The sequence below is a fragment of the Gymnogyps californianus genome, chromosome 12 (assembly GCF_018139145.2).
Source record: "Gymnogyps californianus isolate 813 chromosome 12, ASM1813914v2, whole genome shotgun sequence".
NCBI lineage: Eukaryota > Metazoa > Chordata > Aves > Accipitriformes > Cathartidae > Gymnogyps > Gymnogyps californianus.
Window position 1 is genome coordinate 21,614,574 of NC_059482.1, and position 21,351 is coordinate 21,635,924.

At 43.7% G+C, this 21,351-nt stretch overlaps 1 protein-coding gene across 1 annotated transcript; it reads left to right on the top strand.

The window, feature by feature from the left end:
* The first annotated feature begins 312 nt into the window (after positions 1 to 312).
* Positions 313 to 21,037, top strand: RFWD3 (ring finger and WD repeat domain 3). The gene is made up of 12 exons (XM_050904015.1): positions 313 to 695; positions 2,066 to 2,301; positions 4,049 to 4,137; positions 4,246 to 4,443; positions 6,650 to 6,741; positions 8,930 to 9,044; positions 14,217 to 14,445; positions 15,648 to 15,798; positions 17,869 to 18,045; positions 18,666 to 18,880; positions 19,141 to 19,358; positions 20,003 to 21,037. The coding sequence occupies exons 1-12, from the start codon at positions 313 to 315 to the stop codon at positions 20,144 to 20,146; spliced, it is 2,247 nt and encodes a 748-aa protein (XP_050759972.1). The 3' UTR covers positions 20,147 to 21,037.
* The last annotated feature ends 314 nt before the right edge of the window (positions 21,038 to 21,351 follow it).

A 21,351-nucleotide genomic window follows, 5' to 3' on the forward strand; every position in this document is an offset into this window, starting at 1 on the left:
ATCCTTAACTTCCTATATTCATCCGAAGGCTTACTTAAGTTGATTTTGCGATGTGCCTTTGGTGCTAGCTGCTGTTGAGCCAAAAACTTCAAGTCCGGGACTCTGGGAGGGTGCTGCCTGCTATGCCAGCTCATGTACTTGTATCAACTTCAGATGGTTTAGCTCTGCTGCAAAAGGACAAATTTTCTCTTGAGCCTGAATTCTAAAGTTTTTTGTAGTCGCTGACTGCTGCACCTGATTCTTGCCACCGTCAGGCTAGAAGTAGGGTGCACACTTGCAAATACTAGTTGTTTGCTTCAACTCTTTGCAGAAATGGCTCAAGAAGAGATGGAAGTTGATCTCCAACCAGTGGCTGGTTACTCTACAGAGAACCTCGGGACGCTTCCCACAGAGCTCTCTGGTCACGCAGTGCTGTCGTCCCGTGCTCCAGTGCTCGGTGAAGGAGGCGGCAGCGTTACAGTTCTTCCTGCTGACGACGCTGTTGTCATACCAAATGCTGGTACAACAAGGGAAGCAGCTGCTGAGCCTGACCTGCAGCTGGGTCCTGCCGCCGCTCTCAACGCACTGCAAAGGCTACAAGGGGCGTTTGATCCGTATCGGCCATTGCCTGTGCTGCAGGTCACGCAGCGTCCGCGAGTGAGGAGAGCTCGCAGGCAGCAGAGAATTGGTGGTTCCCAGAGGACAATCAGTGCCAGGTAAAGCAGAAATGAAGTTGGGTCTGAACTGCATTCTTATCAAGTCTGGCATCAGTTTAAAACTGCCTTCCTTCCTGGCATATAGAGCCTAGCTCAGTCCCGGTTGTGGCCGAATTCTGGGCAGCTCACATACCTTTTAAGCTCAATAATGGCACAGTGCTCTCTGATCTCTTCTGGCAGGATCTTTGCTCTTGTTAAGTGAATCCCCCCGTTTCCTATGTTGGCAGTGGTGGTGTTGACTTCTGAGCCCTTCTATGCTTTCCATCTTGCTTGCAGAGCTTCTGCTTGCACCATTCCCTCTGCTTTGCCAGATTCCTGTCGGTGCTCCCTGCAGCAGTGCTGACTCTCGGCAGTTCCAGCCAGCATTTAGCTCAGTGGAGCTTGTGCTCTGTTTTGCATTTCACCTTTGATTTGGGGATTGCCTGATTAGGTTTCCTGGTGACAATTGCTGCAGAAACTTTCACAAACATGCAAACTAATATTTTTCTGTAGGGTTTTTTTTGTTACCTCCAGGCAAAGAAAGTAAAAATTCTGTGTTTAATACCATTTGTGATGGGTTTAAAGGGTGATGCTCTCCAGCCAGAAAGAAATCCCCATTTCTGCTTTGTTTGGTTTTTGTCTCATCTTTGTAGCTTTTGTAAATGCCAAGGGTGAAATTATAATTAACTGGAGCATTGCCTTTAAATTCAGTGAGACCAAGAACTCCTCTCCTCCCAGATGATTAAACATAACTGTACTGTTTGCCCTTGGATTGTGTGTGAAGGTCACTGGAGTTCTTAGGGCTAGAAGGCAACCTGACAAACTTCTCTTTTGAATCTGAAGGATAATTGAGATGATAGCTGAACTGATGAGGGGAGAGGGGAGGATGTTTCTATCCAGGGATGAAGTTCCAGTAGAAAAGAAGAGGGAAAGTAGAAAGACTAGGCACAAAGTAGTCAATGGAATGAGACTCTGATACAGGCCTCATGCGTCTAATACTACCAGTGGCTGTGGGAACCAGGTCTGAGTTAGGATTGTAAGTACAGGTTAGGAGTTCATTAGGCTATTAGTGAACAATACTTATGTCTTCTTCGCTTTTCTTCTCTCCAACCCCCCCACCCCAAAAGAAGACGATATCGTTGTTGTAAGGAGGAGATTTTCTTTGAGCTGAGCGAAATGAATGGTTGCTGTATGATACTGCTGATTGTTCGTAAAGTGGGCCATTGTATGGGATTGCCCCTCTACCAGAGAAGGTCTGTCCTGATAACTTTGATACCTTCCTATTGCAGTCAGAGCCTAGGAATTTTACTGCAAACAAGCATGGAGAAACATGCTGAGCCTTTAGCTTACCTGAAATAACTGGCTTTTATTTCTTGCTTTTCTGGACTCAGGGCAGCATTGGACAGTTACTTTCAAATCAGCAGGACCCAAGAGCCAGCTACAGGACCAGTTCCACGTCTGGAGCCCTCGCATATTGCGAGGGACAACCAGGAACACAGCTCAGATGAAACGATAGAAGTGAGCGACTCTGACAGCAGCACTTCTGCTGAGGAGGAAGAAGCGGTGGAGGCTGCAGCACCGCTGTTACCATCGGCCCAGGAGACACCTCCGGCAGCTAGCTCAGGAGGTTTGTGCTATATTTGAGCTGTGTAGAGACTGATTTCAGAAACTCATCTTGCTGTTTCAAAACTCAGTGGGGAAATCCTTTCAAGCTTCACAACAGACGGTGCTAAGAGAGCATTATGCCCACAGCTGATGGGAGCAGGTTGCTACCGCAAGGCTTTCTGGCAGGCAGTTCCTAAGAGCAGTAGCAGCAATGGGTGATTGCTACCGTAATGTTAAATACAGTCTTTCTGCTGTTTGCAGGCTGCTGCTTATAAATAATCCTGGAAATGTTCAGAATAACTTCAAGCTTAGAGATTAGTACTTAGCACACTTCTGCTGTTATATATTATCAAGGAGTATTATTGAAGACATCAAGTCACATCTCTGGAGATCAGCAGTGTTTTCAGAGAAGGATCTGATTCAGTATTTTTTAATGATTTGCAATTTCAGTCTGCCTCAGTTTAGAGTTTTCTTTTCATACTTGTAACTTCTTGTGACGCTTAGCTGAGGAGGTAGAGATACTTAGGACAGTGGCCTTTTGTTTGTCTTTTTTTTTTTTTTCTCCTCTGCTTTTTCTGGCTCTCAATCCTTTATCCAGACTCATGTTCACAGGCTGCTGTGCACTTCAGTGACATTGTTCGTGATGAACATACGCAGTTTATGCAAGAGTGACAAATAGTTAACTGGCTAGTCAAGGTTATTGATGCCCAGAGAATATGAGAACAAGGTTATTTTTTTTTACTTCAGTCTCTAAGGGATGTCCTTATGCTTCACTCTCTGCCCTTAGTTTTGTTTTTGATTGGCTAGCCCAATGAGGTATCTTTTGAGCAGATTCATTCCGCTTGCTCTGAGCTAGTCTTACACGTGACAGGAGCTCAAGCTGTTAAGTACTGTCTAATATTGTGTGAACATATGCTCTCTGTAGGGTTTTCTGGAATTCCCTTGTCTTTTTTGCTTATATAAGCCACTGATTCCTGTTCAGCCCAGAACCATAGAGGCTGAAAACTTTATTGGCATTAGCCAGGGTTAGGCGATACCTCTCTACTGGATTGAGTAGATCTGCCTTGAATACTTAATGTGACTAATAACTCTTTTGTTTTGTCAGGAGACAGCGGGGAGACAGTGATTTCTGCTCCTTTTTTAGTATGCTAGTGGTGGTAATCCAAACATAGTGTTTCTGTGTGCCCATGCTTCAACAGAAGGGCTAACAGAGGCCCACCACAAAAACATATGGCCCAGCAGAATTGATAGTTCGGATAACTACCAGCTGGAAAACTGCTTAAGTCAGGGTGAATGGACAGATAGCATACGGCAAATGCTTTCTTGGCACATGAAATATGCATGCTTAGATCCCTTGGCAAAATAACTTCTTCATATTGGTGTCTGTCTTTCTCTGGGCATAATGATGCAGGGCTCTATCCTTAAATCAGCTGAACTATAGACCTGTACGCAGATATATTTGTTTCCAGCAGGTCAGAAAATCCTGATAACAATTGCTGTCTTTAAAAGACCTCTCCTTTTTCACTGAAATTCTGCTGCTTTTTATAAAAGAAAACATAAAGTTCTTCAGTACTACTGTTGATGAGTAGAAGGGCTTACACACAGACTGCCTGACCTTCAGTATCCAGGACACTGATCTGAAGCTTTGTATGTAACCTGTGCCGTTGTTGCACTGCTTAACCTTATGCCCCGATGATTTCAGATCAAGTCAAGGAGAACTTTTTCCCCCCCCATTACATATCAGTTCATTTAAGCAATGCTTTCTTTAGTTTCCAGTCAGGTCCAAGCAGAGCCACCCCAAGCTTCTGCAGAAGATGGAAGTCATGAAGATGAAGCGGCTGAAGTCCAGAAAAAGCAGGTAAGGCTTTTGCCTTATGTTATTCTAAATGCTTTTGGAGACAGATTAAATATGGTCAATGCTGCATTTATCAAAAAAAACTGTGTGTTTTTTTATTTTTAATCCTAGAGAACTCCACTAAAGAAACTGGAACCGTCAGTTCCTGTTGTGCTGCTGGATGAGGAGGAAGGGGATACCTGTGCAATCTGCTTTGAGCAGTGGACCAATGCTGGGGACCACCGTCTCTCAGCATTGCGGTGTGGACACCTATTTGGTTACACCTGCATCGAAAGGTGGCTCAAGGGACAAGCAGGGAAGTGCCCCCAGGTAAAATGGACATTTATGTGCACTGGAAAGGCCTTGCAATCGCGTAACTTCTGCTGCGGGCGTGATCACTGTAACTGTTACAACTGCTTGCTGCATGAAGAATCCACCTTTGCCTGCTGTCAGAAGTAACAAAAATCACCATTGTTTTGATGTAACTAGGCCAGGAACAACTAGCACTGCTTTAAAGGGAGAATTCTGACTTGGATTTTCTCCCTGAAGTAGAGCATTTGTGAGTAGCAGACTCAGAAGTTTGAGAGTTCAAGTGCTAAACCTGTAATTGGTTTCAGAACGCTGCACTGTGGTCCTGGAGTGTGGGAATGGCAGACAGATTCCTAGAAGCAATTAACTAAGCATAAAGAATACGTTATTGGACAAGAAATCTGTTTGAGAACCGTTTTCAGTCGGTTAATCTTCTGTTTTGAACTGCATCTGCTTTTGCAGCCTTTAAGCAGATGAGGTTGTTTAGGTAGCTTGCAGAGAGCGAACTGAGAAACAAGTTGCATCCTTTAATGTCCATTTGCAAGTGGTAGATCTGCTTTTTAAGGTGCTCTTTTTGGTTTTGTTTCCATGGGTAATATCGATCTCTTGATTAGGTCTACACTTCTGTGATGTGCTTCCATTCCTTATTCCTTTTCTCCAGAAAGGAATGTTGACAAAAAATAGGTCAATGAGTACCTTGTAAATAGGATTCAGTTCTGCCGCTTTCCAAGACGGTGGCTGGAAGCCCAGGATTTCTTTGGCTTTGTCATTTTGAGAGCTTCCATAGTCTTGCTTGACTTTGTGCAGGATTCCGTCCTCTCAACAAGAAACTCCCTGTTGACGTGCGCTGTGATTAAACCTAAAGAATCACTGTTGCCATAGCGAAGGCCCAAACCTTATTTTTCTCATCCCTGTCAATTCTGTGTAAGCTTTTCTTCGCCCACTCCAGGCCCAGACAGAATTCTCGGAGGCCTTCCCAGCATCTTTGCTCTTTGGAGTTTTGTGACTGCTTTTTTCTTGAGCCCTAACAACTCGTAAGGGGTGCTTGCGCCCTCTTTTTCTTCCAGTGATGTAATTACTAAAAATTTCTTGGGAGAACTTTCTCTGGAGAGAACCTTGCAGCTAAACCATCTTCCCTTCATTTTCAGTCGCTGTCCTTTGCGACTGGGCATTCTCGGATTGAATAGCACAGAGTTGCTGTGCGTGGTGCTCTGTATACTAAGTGGCTTGAGTGCAAGTTACTGTGAAATTGCAGCATTCCTGATCCTGCCAGTGGCAGCTACTGGCTGCCAGGAAAGCTTAGCCACTTACTGCTCTGCAAGGCAGTTCTTTACGAAGGGAGGGGGCTTGTCTGATCTGAAACTGTTGCCTGTCATGTCTTCGTGCTACTAAATAATAGAGAAGTCTGTATTTTAAGTGCACATAGTAATTTAATGTTCAGCGGACGTTACTTGATCTGAGTATTCACTGCCTCTTTTCGGATCAACAAAGTATATTTGCAAAACAGTAAGCTTGCAGATGCCATAAATTCTTCCAAGTCCCAACTCGGGGGGAGGTCTTATCTCTTCTTTTTAAGATGAATCTAAAGTACTAAATGGTCACAGCCAGATGCACAAAATTATTGAAATATCTAACTCCCTGTGTATCACTGAAATCAGTGGGACGTCAGTGTTTCGAACTGACACTGGAATGCTTTTATGGATTTGGGCCTATAGGATTTGATTAAAGGAATATAGTACGTAAATAACAGAGTTGGGAGTATACTCAGGGGTTCCTAAATCCTCCTCTGTTGGCCAAGCAGCCAGTCTTGATGTTTTCAGAATAGAGGTTGGGCTGGTGTTTTGTTTTGGATATTTTTTCTCTCCCTTTGTCTGAATTTTTTTTTTTGCCCCTGAAACTTACCTGACTGTGCTACGTCGCTGGTGCTTTAGCAGAATAAATCTAGTGGGAAGCAAGGAGATGCATTATTAAAGGTGCAATAGGATACACAACCTAAACTGTTGTTGTAGCCCCAATTAGAGCTCTGGTGTCTGTATGAGGTGTCTGTATGTCTGTCTTGCAAACATACTGTGTTAATGTTTGTGGTTTTGTGGATTTGTTTTCAAGTAGACAACCCCTCCCTTCAAAGCTGTAAAGATTTTTCAAAATAATACCTAGCAACTTGTAGGGGTGCGTAGTTTGGGTAGTTAAATTCTTGTGGATAAACTGAACTTGTCTTTTATTTCAGTGCAATAAGAAAGCAAAACGTTCTGACATTGTGATCCTGTATGCTCGCACTTTGAAAGCGCTGGATACCAGTGAACAGGAACGTATGAAAAGGTATGGAGTCTCCACGTAAAGATATGACCTCACTGACTGCATGCCGTTGAAAGCTGCAGTCTGGCTTCTATTTCTTGCTTTAATTTCCTGTATTGTCTAAAGCAATTTATGCATTCCCTTGGGGATTATCATGAGTATGGCTGGCTTGTGCAACCCAGCAAGGCCTTGGTTTGTTGTGTCTTACCTGGAAGGAGAATTTTCTTTTGGAACTTTCTTTTGGAACAGAATTCTTGAGTTTGTGGCACTGAAATAGCAAAAGCTATCTTGTGCTGTATCCTGAAATTTCATCATGGGAGAGCATGCCGAGTTGTTGCCAAAAAGCCGGATACTGCTAATTCATCATTAGATGAGAAAAAGCGAGGCATAGTTAGAAATGCAAGGGGGGTGAATAGCTGATCTTTTCTGCATGCATTAAACAGGGTAATCTCTCGTATGAATCACTTTCCATCTTGCTTTGTCAAACTCTTCATGTAGCTTTACTTACAAAAGGTCAGCAAGCATTGCTATGACTCTACTTCCCCCTCCAACTTAAATGTGGACTTTTTATTGAAAAAAGGAAAAGGTATGAAAATGGGGACCAATTTCTTTTCAGTAAGATGCTGTCACAGATACTATTCTGAAATTAAAAGGCTGCAGATATCTGAGTTCTCCTGAATCTTGTAGTGAATAGAATATAATTGGGGTCGTCTTCACATGCCTCTAACTATACTGCTGTTCTTTCAATGCAGTCTTTCAACAGAAACCTCACTGTCCTGGTAATTATTAATCAGAAATGATTGAGGAGTAACTTTCACGAAGGGAAAATATATCTTCTGTCCAGATTGCCACTGCTTGATGGTGTTTGAACTGTGCCTTTAGAAGGGTCACGCTTCTTTTGCTGGTTTGACACTGCAAAACAAATAATAAATAAGATTTTTTTTTTTTTTTTTTTTCAGAAGCGCAGAAGGCGTTTGGGTGTTTAAATCTTGTTACCTCTCATGGAGAGGTAGTTGTCTAACGGCTGCTTGTGTCTCAGAACCTCGCTGCAGCCCTTCCCTGCTTGCCCTACACCTCCTCTGCCTCCTGTTTTTGTTGGGAGGCAGACAGCAATGACTGCCTGTCAGTCCAGTGAAGTTGCTGGCAGCGGCTGCTTTGTGGCACACAGCCACGAGTGGAGGACAAATGTGAACACTGACGCATGCATCAATATTGTTTGCATATAGCCTTGAATTAGATACAAGATCATGGGTTTTGTTCTTCACATTCAAAAAAGCCAGCCTTCAGGCTCTGGGTACTTGTGCAAAGAATGTATTTGCGATGGTTAAATACAGCATTTCACCTGTTTCTGCTGCAGAAAAAAAAAAAAAATCACGTGAAGAAGCTATAGGGAGATGACAGAATTCTGTGCTTGGTGAACATGCAAGGCTAGGTCTGTATATTTAGAAGGTACTTAGGCAAGCTAGATCTCCCTGCACATAAACTACTGAAATAACTGGAGTATTGCAGCTTTTGAAGTGCAGAATGCAGTGGGCAACATTATAGACCAAATGTACAGATAATTTTAAGGAATACTGGTGTTTCTTCCCCCTCTTTAACTATTCCTTCATATGTAAAGCCTATACGAGAGAGAAATTGAAGCATGTTATCAAAACTGCTGCTGCTAAATGGTATGTATGCACTTTTAGGCTCCAGGTGAGGTAGTAAGTATGGCTTCTACATGGGCATGCATAGAGAATTTATCTGTATCTGTCTATTTCTGATACAGCTATGTTTTCCTGAAATACAAAATTAGGTACTGGTAGTAGAAACAAGCTTGAAGATCTTGCTGTGTTATGACTTGCTGTATTACTGACGTGGTATATTACACGGACATTGATGGTATAGAATTTGCTAAACTGTTTCTATAGGGAAAAAAACCTGATTTCTCTTTCACTCTCCTCTACTAAATTAGTATATTTGGAGATGGTGAAGAGAAAGGCTGTTGTTTCTATGGAACAATACTTGAGTGAGTCATTCAGTACAATTGCATAACTGAGAACATCTCGAGGTGAGTGTACTGGATGAGTGTGGTACCAGATTTTCTGTTACTTCTGAATTTACCTGAACAGGACTTGTGTTGGGATGAAGTCTGAGGATAGGAGTCGACAGCCCAGAGAAGCATCCTAGATAATACCTGGTCCTAAGGATCGCTTTTCTCTTGTTCCTCCAGCTCTTTAGAAAAGGAGCAAATGTTGCGGAGACAGGCAGAGCTGGAATCTGCACAGAGCCGTCTCCAGTTGCAGGTTTTGACAGACGAATGCAGCAAACTCCGCAAGCAAGTTCAGGTGAGTCTCATGCTACTAATACACAGAGGATTCCCTTTCTGTTCAACCTGTCTCTTGCGTCTTCCCTTAGAGGAGAGAAGATGGGCTTCCAGTTTTAATAAGCAGCAAGATTTAGTAAACTCAATTGGTGAATCATCAGGAGTATCCTAAACATCCTAGGCTGGCATATTCATGTATACTACATAACACTGACCTTTTTTTTTTTGTGCTTCTAAGACTTAATCGAAGTTGCAAGTACAGCTTAGCAGTAGAGTTTTTTGACTGCTGATGTTGCAGGTTCCTCCTCAGGTTTTGTGGTGCCTGGAAAGGCTTGGTAATACAGCACCAAACTTATTGTCCTCATCTTTCTCTTAGCTGCATCAAAATAAGCTTTGAAAATCTCTATAGTAAACCTGTAATGGGACCTATTATCACTAGTTTGTCAAGAGTCTTTGAGAAGTAGTTTGTGAAGAGGTATGGCTATTTGCAAAAACAAAAGAAAACAACAAAAAACCCCTGATTTTTTTTTTTTTTTTTTTTTTTGTGAAGGTCAGTCAGCATTCTACTTAAGCACCTTCTGATACCATGAGACCTGGCCTGTCAGTAGGGTAGGCCGTATCCACGGGCTGAACAGCTGCTAAGAGGCACCTCTGTCCTCTTAGGATACAAATTACTGAAAATAAATGACTGCTTCCTTTCTAGCTTATGCAATACTGTGATATTTTGTAACCCATCACAAAATCCTTTTGTGGGATTCCTATAAATTGTGGACTCTACTGGTGCTTCCAACTGTGAATTATCTGGCATGTTCCACCAGTGCTAGGTTTTCCAAGAGCCTGTTTCGTAGCCAGTTTGCTACTGTTTTGTTGTATGAAGTAGATGATATCTAATCTCTCACTGTCTAGTAACTTACTTAATTTTATGCTTTTTTTCTACTTCTGGATTTTTTTTATAGCCTTGGCTATTCATGTCTGTACCTTAAGCAACATCCTCTTTGCTGAAGTCTTCCTGTGTGATGTAAGATAAGGCTTTATAAATTGCTTACCTAAATTCCTGCATGAAGCTGTACGCTCATCAGAGCTAATAAGCCAAAGTTTGAAGTGGACCAATTTTCTTAAGAAAAATGTGAATAAGATAAAACTGCAGGTCCATAATGTCCTCCTGCAATTCTTTTGATGTTAAATGATAGAGTATCCAGTCTAACTGAATTGAAGTCGCATGTTATAAAGATTAAGTACCCTGTGTTCTTTAAGCTCTGTTTCAGTATTTATACTGCATTCATCACTGTCCTGTAGTGGTTAATGTGAATGCTGGAAGCAATTTTAAGGTGCTTGTTTATACTATGAATAAACTGAAAGTAAAACAATTTGCTGGGGAGCAGAAAATCAGCAGGAAGTCTGCAATAAGTCTCTAAGTTGTTTGATTATATTTTGAGCATATGCCTAACGAGTTCCTTCTCTTATGAGAGGTCATCTAGTAAAGCAACTACCTGCATAGAATCGTTTAGGTTGGAAGGGACCCCTGGAGGTTTCTAGCCCAACCCTAGCTGGGTAACTTCAGCGTTGGGTTGCTGAGGGCACTGTCATGCCAGGTGTTGAGTGTATGCAAGCAGATCACACATCCTCTCTGGACATCTCATTGTTTGACCATACTCACTGAGAATTTTTTTTTTTCCTAACATCTAATCTGAACTTGCCTTGTTACGTCTTGAGTCTGTTGCCTGCGTCCTTTCTGCAAGCAGTGTTACTGATGGCACAAGAAAACATGTTTAACTGGCATACAAAGCTGTAAGTCAGCATAGGAAACAAAGTGCTGTGGGATTACAAAAGAAATGTGTGAAATCTCCGTATGCTCAGAGGGACATTCGGTATGGCAAAGTTCAGTTGCATAGAACTTTATTGGAATAGTTATGATGTTCATTGGTCGCATACAAACCTTGGCGTCTGAAGTCTTACGGAAAGCAAATGCCATTGGTTTCTCCCCAAAAGTCATTGTGTGAACCCTTTTTTGTTGCTAATGTGCTTGAGCTGTGCCTCATCAGCAGTCGTATCACTAGTTATCACCTTTTTTAGGTTTGTATTTTTCCCTACTCTTGTCCATTAACAATCTTGTCCATTGTACTTTGAAGTATTTAAGATGATTGAGGCTAGAAAAGGGATGTTTTTTAAGTCTTTAGCTATATGAAAATATATGAGGAAAGGAACTTCAAGTTGAGGGGAGAGAGGGTAGGTAGCTAACTAAAACTCTGGAAGAAAGCTCTCAACAGTGTTGTTTCTATATGTAAACCTGCAGTGTGTACTGTGCTGAGCTATATGCTGCATGCTGCATGGCAGGTTCAGACTTGCATTTTGGAAGCACTGCTACTGAAACCTTACTCTTGCCTAAAGTTTTTCCTTTGTGAGCACAAAGAACTCGGGAATCAGATGTGAGCTACTGCAGTACTCCTCCTGAATCTGCCAAAATTTTCAGTAAAAGTTAGCTAACGATAAGCAAACCATCTCTGGCTTCTGGCATTAATACCACTGATCGACTGGGGTAGGAGATTAATTTTTGCAAGTGGGAAACAGTAGCTCTATTTGCATATGGAGCAGTAAAGGGAGGACTGGCAGGGAAATGACAGGAGATTGCATGCTGCTGTGGAGAAGAAAGCAAGTGTAATTGTGAGCCTTGCAGAGGTCAGTTTATATTGCTCAATGTATTGGAAAAGCTTTTTTTTAAATAGGGTTTTCAGAGCATCCAAAAAGAATTGGATGGCAAAATATCAATAAAAATTTGTGAACCTAGCACCTTTAGAAAAATTTTAGGCTAATGCTTTTATTGCATAAAAATCTTTCATCTTTGTGATCTACGTGTTCACCTCCAGTTGATGTCTGGGGAAGATCTAGAAGAAGTAAAAGCTGATATTTCATTCAGCTGTTACTTGTAGTGAAGCCGATTGAAAAGGCTCGGTGTCCCTTTGACCGAATTTGAACCTGAACCAAAGGAAGGCGGAATGCCTGTAGTGCTGCACCGCAGCTGGAGGTCGTACGGTCTTGTGTTTATCCCCGTTAAATGCAAGGCTGGGGCTGTGTAGTGCAAGATAGCAGGCGTGGCTTCTGTAAGAGGTCTGTGGGAGCACAGCCAGAGAGTGACAGTCATCTGATAACTGCCTTTGTCTTTAAAGCTTCATATCAGCTATTAAGACTGTACCCTAATACTCAAAAGAAAACTGCTCTGAATTTGTTGTAGCTGGTGGTTTTCCTTTCCGATTTGTTGTGCTCTCCTGCTGCTACTTCTCATGCGTACTCCTCAGGAAGACTCCTGCTGTATATCCTCTTCTTTCCCCAACCTGTGTGACTGTGTTCTTTCATCACTACAATGGCAAGCTGAAATCTAGGAGGCAGTCATAGCGTGTGCAGAGACACGGGTGTGCCCTCGAGGCCCTTAGTTAACACCAGGCATCAGGAAAACTCTGCAAAGCATCTTAAAGGAAGGTATAGGCTTACATTACCAAAAGAGTGTACTTTTGAGCACAATTAGTGGAATTTGTTCTGCAGTGCAACATTTTTAATCACCTTGGTAATGTGTCTCCAGTAAGACTTCCTGATTCTGCTGGGTTCGTCCATTGTGTTTACATGTAAACATTGTACTAATAGTCCTTGTGGTTTTAATTGCCTGGTTTCCTTTTTAATAACTTGTGTAAAAGTTGAATGTTGAGTGCAGGTGACAAGGAGAGTTTTGTAAACTCCCCAGAGCAACAAATAATTTTAATCTCGTCTGATTCTCGGTGGTGAGCAACACCAGGTATCCTCCTGCCTTTTAGAAAAAATGAGTTTATTAAATTTTGATTAAAAGTCACTTTCTTCTAAGTTACCTGTGTTTTCACTGACTGCTCACTCTAAGCCCGAAGCTATAGCTTCCATCATAAGCATCCAGGCAACCCCCATACCTCTTCTTCCTCCCAAGGTTGTTTTGTCTTTGCTTGCTCTAATGGGATCATCTTGAGTCTTCAGCTTCGATTTTTTTTTTTTTTTTTTTTTTTTTAATTCCCTTGGGGAATTTGCAATGTGCTTGATGCAAAACAGATCAGACCTCTGAAATATCAGAACTGCTCTCCTCTTGAGCAGTTTCCAAAAGTTGTAGGTCTTGATGATAACTATTAATGTAGAGCTTGATCTTTGCTCTTGCCTCTTTGAGAACTGCTGCCTTTGCTTAGACGTGAGTTAAGTGGTAGTGGCTGGTTCAATATTGAAGCTAGCTTGCAATCTACTAATATATTCATAATATCACTCTTGTGGTCCTTAATTGTTTAAAAATTACATAGTATTTGAAGCATAATCTATGTTGCTCAGACAACAGAAAGCAAGTAGCAATTTTCTTAATATACACACTCCCTCTAATATCCCTGGGGTTCTGTACTGTCTGGTTTTGCCCTTGGATTACAACAAGCTGGCCAAAATGCTTTGGGGGGGGGCACTTTTAGTTGACTCGCAATATGCCAGTGCCACTACTCGCATACCCACCTCACCCCTGATGATCTCTGTGGAAAGATCTGTGTTGCTGCTGGAAGCTGTCCTTGGCCACGTCTCTGCTGAGCATCCTTGAGCATTCATCAGTTGAGGTGGAGGAAGAGGCGGGGGGAGGTGGCGGAAAACAGGGCTGGAGCTCTTGAGAGTTGTGTCGTTCCTGGAATTTGCTGCCCAGGGTTTACAAGAACAGGGTCATCTTCATTGAGTAGACTGACTTGTTTCCTGCAACGCCTTTTATGTGGAAACTTGGGCTTTTATTTTTTTAATGGGGTATTCTGGAAATTCTGGAAAATGGTTTTAATTGACTTTCTCTTGTGGTTTAGCTGCATGTAATACTTGGCATTCTAAACATTCTCTTCTAAACAGCATTGATCTGGTAATAATTGTTATTGGCTTTTATGTGTTGCCCAAGAGTCCTCTCTTTCACAGGGTCTAATACATACAATAACAGACTTCGAGTACGTTCTGCCAGAACTTGCATAGCATTTGAATGCTTTTGTTGCTCACTGTCATAGTCAGTGGACTTGGAAATCCGGCATTTCAGGAACAGCATGGAAATGGGACGATATTTCTCCTCTTTATCTGAGAACAAGTACAGTTGGAGCATCTGGAACAGATAGCACAGAAGGTTACCTCGCCAGTGACGCATTAAAGCTCTTTGGTTTTTTTTTTTTTTCCTTTGCAGGAGCTGAAGGCTCTGGTGGCCCAGCACAATGTGAGTGCTTCTCGGCAACCTGGCAGCTCCCGCACCTGCCTCCCGGGCAGCCTCCCCTCCAGCCAAAGCCAGCGCAAGTACCACTTGGAAAAGGTTTTTGTGGTGTCTCAGACCGGGAACTGCAGAGTGATGGCATACTGTGACTCGCTGAGTTGTCTCGTGGTATCACAGCCTTCTCCACAGTCTACTTTTATTCCAGGTAATTAAGCAAGTCAGGATTTGGGGGTTCATAGGTGAAAGTTAAATGTGTTTTCTACTTGCTCCCTGCTCCCCACTTCTCTGCTTGACCTTTGCATGTGCCTTGTAAATTGGGAATACTCGTAAGGCTCCCCGTAGTTCATCTGCCCCCTGCATTGGTAGCTGCTGCCTAGCAAGGTAGCTTGTTTCCCCGGTCACTTCTACGGCAAAATCCTAGCAGGCGGTCTCTGGCTCTTCTGCTGAAGTGCCGCATCCACAAGAAGGTAAAAGGTGTGTCTGGTACTCCTTGCAAAGGTGGGCCTTCTGAAAGAACAAGGGGCCAGCGCACTAGGGCCTGCAGAGAAGCTTCTAGTGCTTGAGTGAGAAACATTGCTCCCCAAATTGTAGGTGGATTGATGCACATGCAGCTGATTTGTCAATACTCTTGGGGGAAAAAAAAAAAAAAGAAAAACCAAAAGCAAAAAACTTTTAATATGAATGATAGGAGCACTGTTTCCCAGTGAGGAACTAAGAAGCCAAGAAGTCATGGGCAGCCCTGTTTTTTGTCTCATTGTTATGGCTGGGGGCAAGGGAGCTGACATCTGGACCAGCGCCAACTTGCTTTTTCAATGAAATAGATGTAGCATTAGGAGTCTGAGGGAGTTTATTTGCAAAGTACTTCAATGCTTTCTGAATGATGAAAATTTTTTTAATGGTTTTGAGATTAATATGCCTCATCTAGGCATAACAAAATTGTTTTCTGCATTCAACTGACCTTATTTTTCCGGCTTTTGGAGCCAGGGAATGAATCTCTGAATGGAGGCTTTGTGGTGACTGTTGTAGCACACAGGTTAAGTTCACCTGTAACCATTCTTTGCAGTGACGCTTGTTCTCTTAAATAGCCATGTAATCCTACTGTGTGTGTTTTTATCTAGGCAAGAATGTCTTTGAAGAAACTGGCTAAAGAGCAGCAAGCTCTTGTAACAAGAATTGTAACACTGATATTGAGTTTGCTCTTGCTGGCTGGGATCCCTAAGGATTTAGCCCTGTTGCCATTTGAACTAAAGAACAATTTGTGGCAGTTCTTATCCAGAACAGCAAATAACTTTTACGTGTTCATCCCACCACAGGCTTCAGTACAGACATTGTCGTTCTGGCATAGAATCGCTAGTTCTACACGTATGCTGCTTTGCGATAACTGGCTTTATCCTTCTTCTGTGACAGGTTGTGGTGTTAAGATGATGAGCGTGGCCAACCTGAAGAGCAGTCAGTACATCCCCATCCATAGTAGACAGATTCGGGGACTGGCTTTCGGCAGTCGAGCAGATGGCTTGCTGCTCTCTGCTGCTCTGGACAACACTCTCAAACTTACCAGGTGAGCCCTGCTGGGGGGAGCAACCTGTCCCAGCGGAGTTTTGCTATGTGCAAGAGACTGGATTGGATTTTGTTCTGTCTTGCTAGAAACATCTTGCAGCACTTGCTATTCTGCTTTCCAAAAGATGCTGCCAAGATGAGATCAGATCTGCATATTCTTCCTGCATGTGGGAACTAACAGAGGGGAAGGCTTGTTCATGCTCTTGGATCTTTTAGGTGGAGGTGTTAGGGAGCTACCTGCCTGTGATACTTTTCCATGGAGAACTCAGTGGTAAACAAGTAATTCAGCAGGGATTGGCCAAGTTGCGTTGAGAACAAATGTAGCATAATGTATAGATGCAAAATTTACTGTCCACTTCGTTTTCTGTTACTGCAGGGAAATGTGGAGCATGGGAACTTTTATGGCCTGAAACAGAAACAAGGGGTGTTTAGGTCAGGCACTTTCTTCCCTGCACTAATGTTGGCTTCTCTGATTTTAAACTTCTTGCAGAGCATGGAATTCGTCTGGGATATGAAATGCGTAGACAGCGTTGTTGAGCACATGCTAGAGGAACACAGGTTCTCTAGAGCTAGCAGACTTAAAGCAGCGGGTTGGAGACTAATTATGCAGGGGCTTAGTGAAAAACGTGTCCAGTCCTGTTAGAATTTACAGACTACGAGTGTGTTTTCTTGCTACTCTGCTGCTCTTCGATCTAATGCTGCAACAAAAATGTCAAGAATGTTGCTTTCCTGTTAGTCTTGAAATGTTTGCTAGACTAGTTAAAAGTAAACAAAACTGTCTGTCTCTGATGCTAAAGTCAGCATGTCGGATTTCTAACCGATGAGGTTGATATTCTTTTCATGGTTTAATCTGGAGAGAGGCTTCTCGTCGCAGTATCTGCTCAGATGCTTGACTCCCATATCTGCCTCTCACTGCCTGGTTGGCTGCATTGGAACTTGTGATCCTCTTGCCTTTGTGCTTGATCCCAGAATGTCTTGGAGTTAAGTACCTGCTTCAGCATCATCTTCATACTTCTTTCAGTCTCCCTCTGAAAGAAAAGTCCCCCTTTGGTCATCTTTCTTATCTAAATACTGATTTCATAGTCATCCTACCAAAAGGAATTATCCAAGATGTCCTTAAGCCTCTTGTTCTGGCTTGCAAGTGTTTAAAATAGCACCATGACTTGGGTTTTTTTTTTCCTGTTGTTTTGAACCAGTCACTGTTCTGATATCGAACTCCCTGTTTCCCCAGCCAGGTTTGTCTTTGGTTGTTCCCCTTATACTTACCTGGGAGCAATTACTTGCTTCTCTGGCGTTCTTCTGAGCGTAATCACCTTCCCCAGGGAGAAACCCTTGTGTTGTAAAGGATATCCAGAGCTACTTTGATATGTGCTGTCTTCTGTCTCACGCTGTTCTCAATGTCCTGAGCCTATGTTGACAACACTGCCCTTTGCAAATACATTCTAATCTGACACCAACTTCATCTGCTATTCTGGGTTGCGCCCCTCTGTGTACTCCCCTCTTCTTCCTTCCACAAATTGAGTTTCTAAAGAATTAACACGGTAAGTGTGCTTTTAACTGTCTTTACCCCCCTCACTGTCTCACTCTTGCTTAAATTGGATTCTTTTGAGGCATAAGCACTGTTCCTCTCATGTAAAAAGAGGGAAATAATTAATGAGAGATGTAATCTGAAGAGATGAGCCCTGTGATCTCAGGAATATGCGATATTACGGGATTACACTAGAGTCACTTCTCCTAATTGTTTCCAGAAAAGTAACTTGGCTTTCTCTTTCCAGTAAGGCAGCTGAGACCCTGCTCTGAGATTTCCTTTCCCAGTCTCCAAAGATCAATCTGGAAAAAAAAGCATTGGCCTGAAGAATTACAAATCACTTGACAATATCCAAGTGATTACTCTGTCTAGATTTTCCAGATTCACGTCTGGAGTAAAGGAGGATTTAATTCTGAATTCAGTTGAGAGAGAGATGCTTCTGTCTAAAGACTTTAAAAAGCTAGATTTGCTTACCTTAATTACGCTATTTTCTCATCAGTAGATGCTTGTGCCACAGGCCAACACTTTGCTTTTCTTCTGCAGCTTGGCAACAAATACTGTGGTGCAGACATACAATGCTGGCCGTCCTGTCTGGAGCTGCTGCTGGTGTCTCGATGATACAAACTACATCTACGCTGGATTGGTCAATGGCTCTATCATGATATATGATTTGAGAGACACGAACTCTCATGTCCAGGAACTAGTCCCTCAGAAGTACAGGTATGGCATAAGGATTTTTCATTCCTCTCAACTTCACTAATATCCATTAAGCTAAACCTAGCTTCTTCCATAAATCACACAGCAGTTGTAATAGTTTAAATTGTTTTATGTGAATCTCCTGTTCAAAAATTCAAATTTAGCACAGATGTGAGAAGCCTCTCATCAGGTTGCATGGTATATGCGTAACTTAGTACGCGTGCTTGGCACCTCCATCTTTTTAAGGCACACAGGTCAGAAATGGACCCACCAGTGCAGCCTAAGCAGGAGAACTGACTTTGTTTTGGAGCTGGGTTTAGTGTTTAATTTGGAAAGGACAAATTACAAAGAGGTGTGAGATGCTGGTACTTCCATTTCTGCTACTCAGGGCATCAAATACGGATTTAGACGCATCTGATGTGTGCTGCCTGATGCTTCTTTAAAACATAAGGCTCAGGAATTCAGTTGAATTTCATTTATTCTTGACAAACCCATTGGGGTTCCTTGCTCGAAGGACCATTTTGTAGCCTGCTTAGGCCCTTTCTTTGCAACGTGGTTGGAGGGACTGGAGCTCTGAAGCGGCGAGGCAGAACGCCAGCATGGCTGCAGCTGGCAGCGCTGACTCTTGCCAATCGCGCTTTCAGGTGCCCCATGGTATCGCTGTCCTATCTGCCCCGGATGGCCTCAGCGTCGCTGCCTTATGGTGGAATATTAGCTGGGACCTTGGAAGGAGCCTGCTTTTGGGAACAGAAAGCTGGCAACTCCTACCGGCCTCATCACCTGCCACTGGAACCTGGAGGATGCATCGATATTCAAACAGAGATCAGCACACGGCACTGCCTCGCGACATACAGGCCTAGTACGTAACGGCGTGCGTCTGCAATGCGCTTCTCATTGCCACTCTGGCCTGCTGTTTGAGTTCAACAGCAGCTTTGGTGCTGAGGGCACAGCAGAAACGTTGTACCTGCTGTAGCCAGAGCAATGAGCGTCTGCACATAGATAAGAATTGGGTGAGGGCAAAAGGAGGCAGCTGCAGGGTGGCGTTGCTTGTATTCCTACAGTTAAAACTTGTCTGCAATTCGATTTTCCAAAGGTTACCTTTTTATTTCTGCCACACAGGTAAAAATAACCCATGTGTGCGTTGTGTGATGATGGAACTGACTTGCAGCCCACTGACAGAGGCCTCTGAAGACGTGGTGTGTTCTTCTAACCCGGTTCAGACTTTCAGTGCGGGGCCTACCTGCAAGTTGCTGACCAAGAATGCCATTTTTCAGAGCCCGGAGGAGGATGGCAGCGTCTTTGTGTGTGCTGGTGATGAGGCGTCTAATTCTGCCCTGGTATCTCTCGTTCTTTTCAGTGCGGTGGAGGGTTTTATTGCAATTTTTAGGCGAGAAGCCTTATCAGTCACAGCATCAGTGTGTGTTGGTGGGAATTGTCTTGTCACGCCCATGACCCTGTGCAGGTTGGTCTGTTGTAGTTGCTATAGCAGGTGTAACTTTCTGATAGCGTGGGACACGCAATATTAGTCAAGACCTGTGGTCCACATCCATCGAAAGGAATGTAGGCAGCGAGCCCCTGTTGTCCACCAGAGGAATGCAGCTGGGCACACTGGCGCAACTGGGCACTGTAAGTGGTGTAACAGACTTGGTGGGGTAGCTAGCGTGGTAAGTGCTGTGAGGGATGGACGCAGGCTCTTCAGGAATGACAGGGAAGATGAGGAGAAGGGTTGCTCTTTATATGAAAAAGCAGCTCAGATGCAGAGGATGGAGAATGGGCTGCACGAGAGCTCGTGAGTCAGGGTCAGAGGAGAGGGCCGTCGGGGTGACATGGTGCTGCGAGTCTGTTAAAGACCAAGCAGGGTGTGAAAGTAGAGAAAGGGTCCTGTAAGTAACTTGAGGAAGGTCTTTTCTCTAGAGAGAGGAAGCTGCGTTTTGGATGGGAGGGGAGAATCCTGCAGTCTTTGACCTTGTCTGTTCCACAGCTATGGGATGCTGGCAGTGGCTCCTTGCTGCAGAAGCTGCAGGCTGACCTGCCTGTGCTGGATATCTGCCCCTTGGAAGTGAACCAAACCCACCTCCTGGCTACTCTGACTGAGAAGATGGTGAAAATCTACAAGTGGCAGTGAGAGCGGTCCCCACGCCTGCCACAGAGAGGCTTTCCAAATATGCTGCTGACGAACCCTACGCAACCGCTCGGTCCCAGGCTCTGCTGTCCTGCACGTGCTGCTTACAGGAGACAGGAACCGCTACAGCACCTTTCTGGCAGTAGGCAGGAACTGGGTGCCTGGAGCAATTCCCTTCTTCCATCTTCCTTTTTAGGTCTGCCCTTACTTCTTCTTTGGTCAATTTTCTTCGGTCAAACTCCGCAAGCTGCCTCAGCACAGCAATAATTCTTGGACTGTCTCCAGCGTGTGTTGCTGCACTTTTTTTCCAGTGTGAATACAGCACAGGGACTTGCAAATCTCTTCTACGAATCAGCAAAATACGAGGCACTTGAAGACCTGAGACTCCCACTGCACTTTCTTGTGGAGTCCTGCTGTGATTACTGGGTGATGAAAAGGTTGGCAATATTGGCACCTCGCTAGCATGACTGATACTCGGTGTAAAAGCAAGGTCACTGCTTTAGGGAGCATACTCCCGTGTTCTTTTGAAGGTCTAGGGTCAGTTGGCAGTTATTCCCTGATGAGGACAGACCCTGTTTTCTGGCCATGGAGAGAACAGGCTTGGAAAATCTACAGGGAACCTTTTTCTTTTGTGGTTTGTTTTTGTTTGTTTTTTTTTTTTCCCCTTCAGCATATAATTTGCACTGTAATTCCTTAATTCTCTGCCTCCATTTCCTTCCCCTTCTCTCTTCCCTGTTTCACCCGCAAGCAAACTTGGACAGTTTGGTTGTGGAAAACGAAACTAGAGAAGTACAGGTGAAGAGGAGGAGATGATTCTTCTGCTGCTGAAGTCCGTGGTGTCCTTCCTTAAAGACAGCAATGTACTGAAACGGACAGTACCTTGGAAAAGAATGCTGGCTGCTTATTTTTAGTTGGGGGGGGGGGGTTGCCCCCCCCCCCCCTTTGAGGAACTGTTGGAAACTCAGGGATTTCATCAGCTTGCTTTCACTGGCCTTTTGCCTTCCTTAAATCATAGTTGCCAGCTCACTGGCCGGTCACAGACAGCTTCCAGTTGTATTTGTGTGCAAGTGTGGTGCAGACTCGCTGGTTTATGTAAATCTGAGCCCACTGGGTGGGATCACAGGTCAGGGGATGTGTGCTGGCCAGGTACAGTGGGCTCTTCGCACCCTTACCAGCAATATGCTGAGGGGTGCGAGAATGTTTATCTC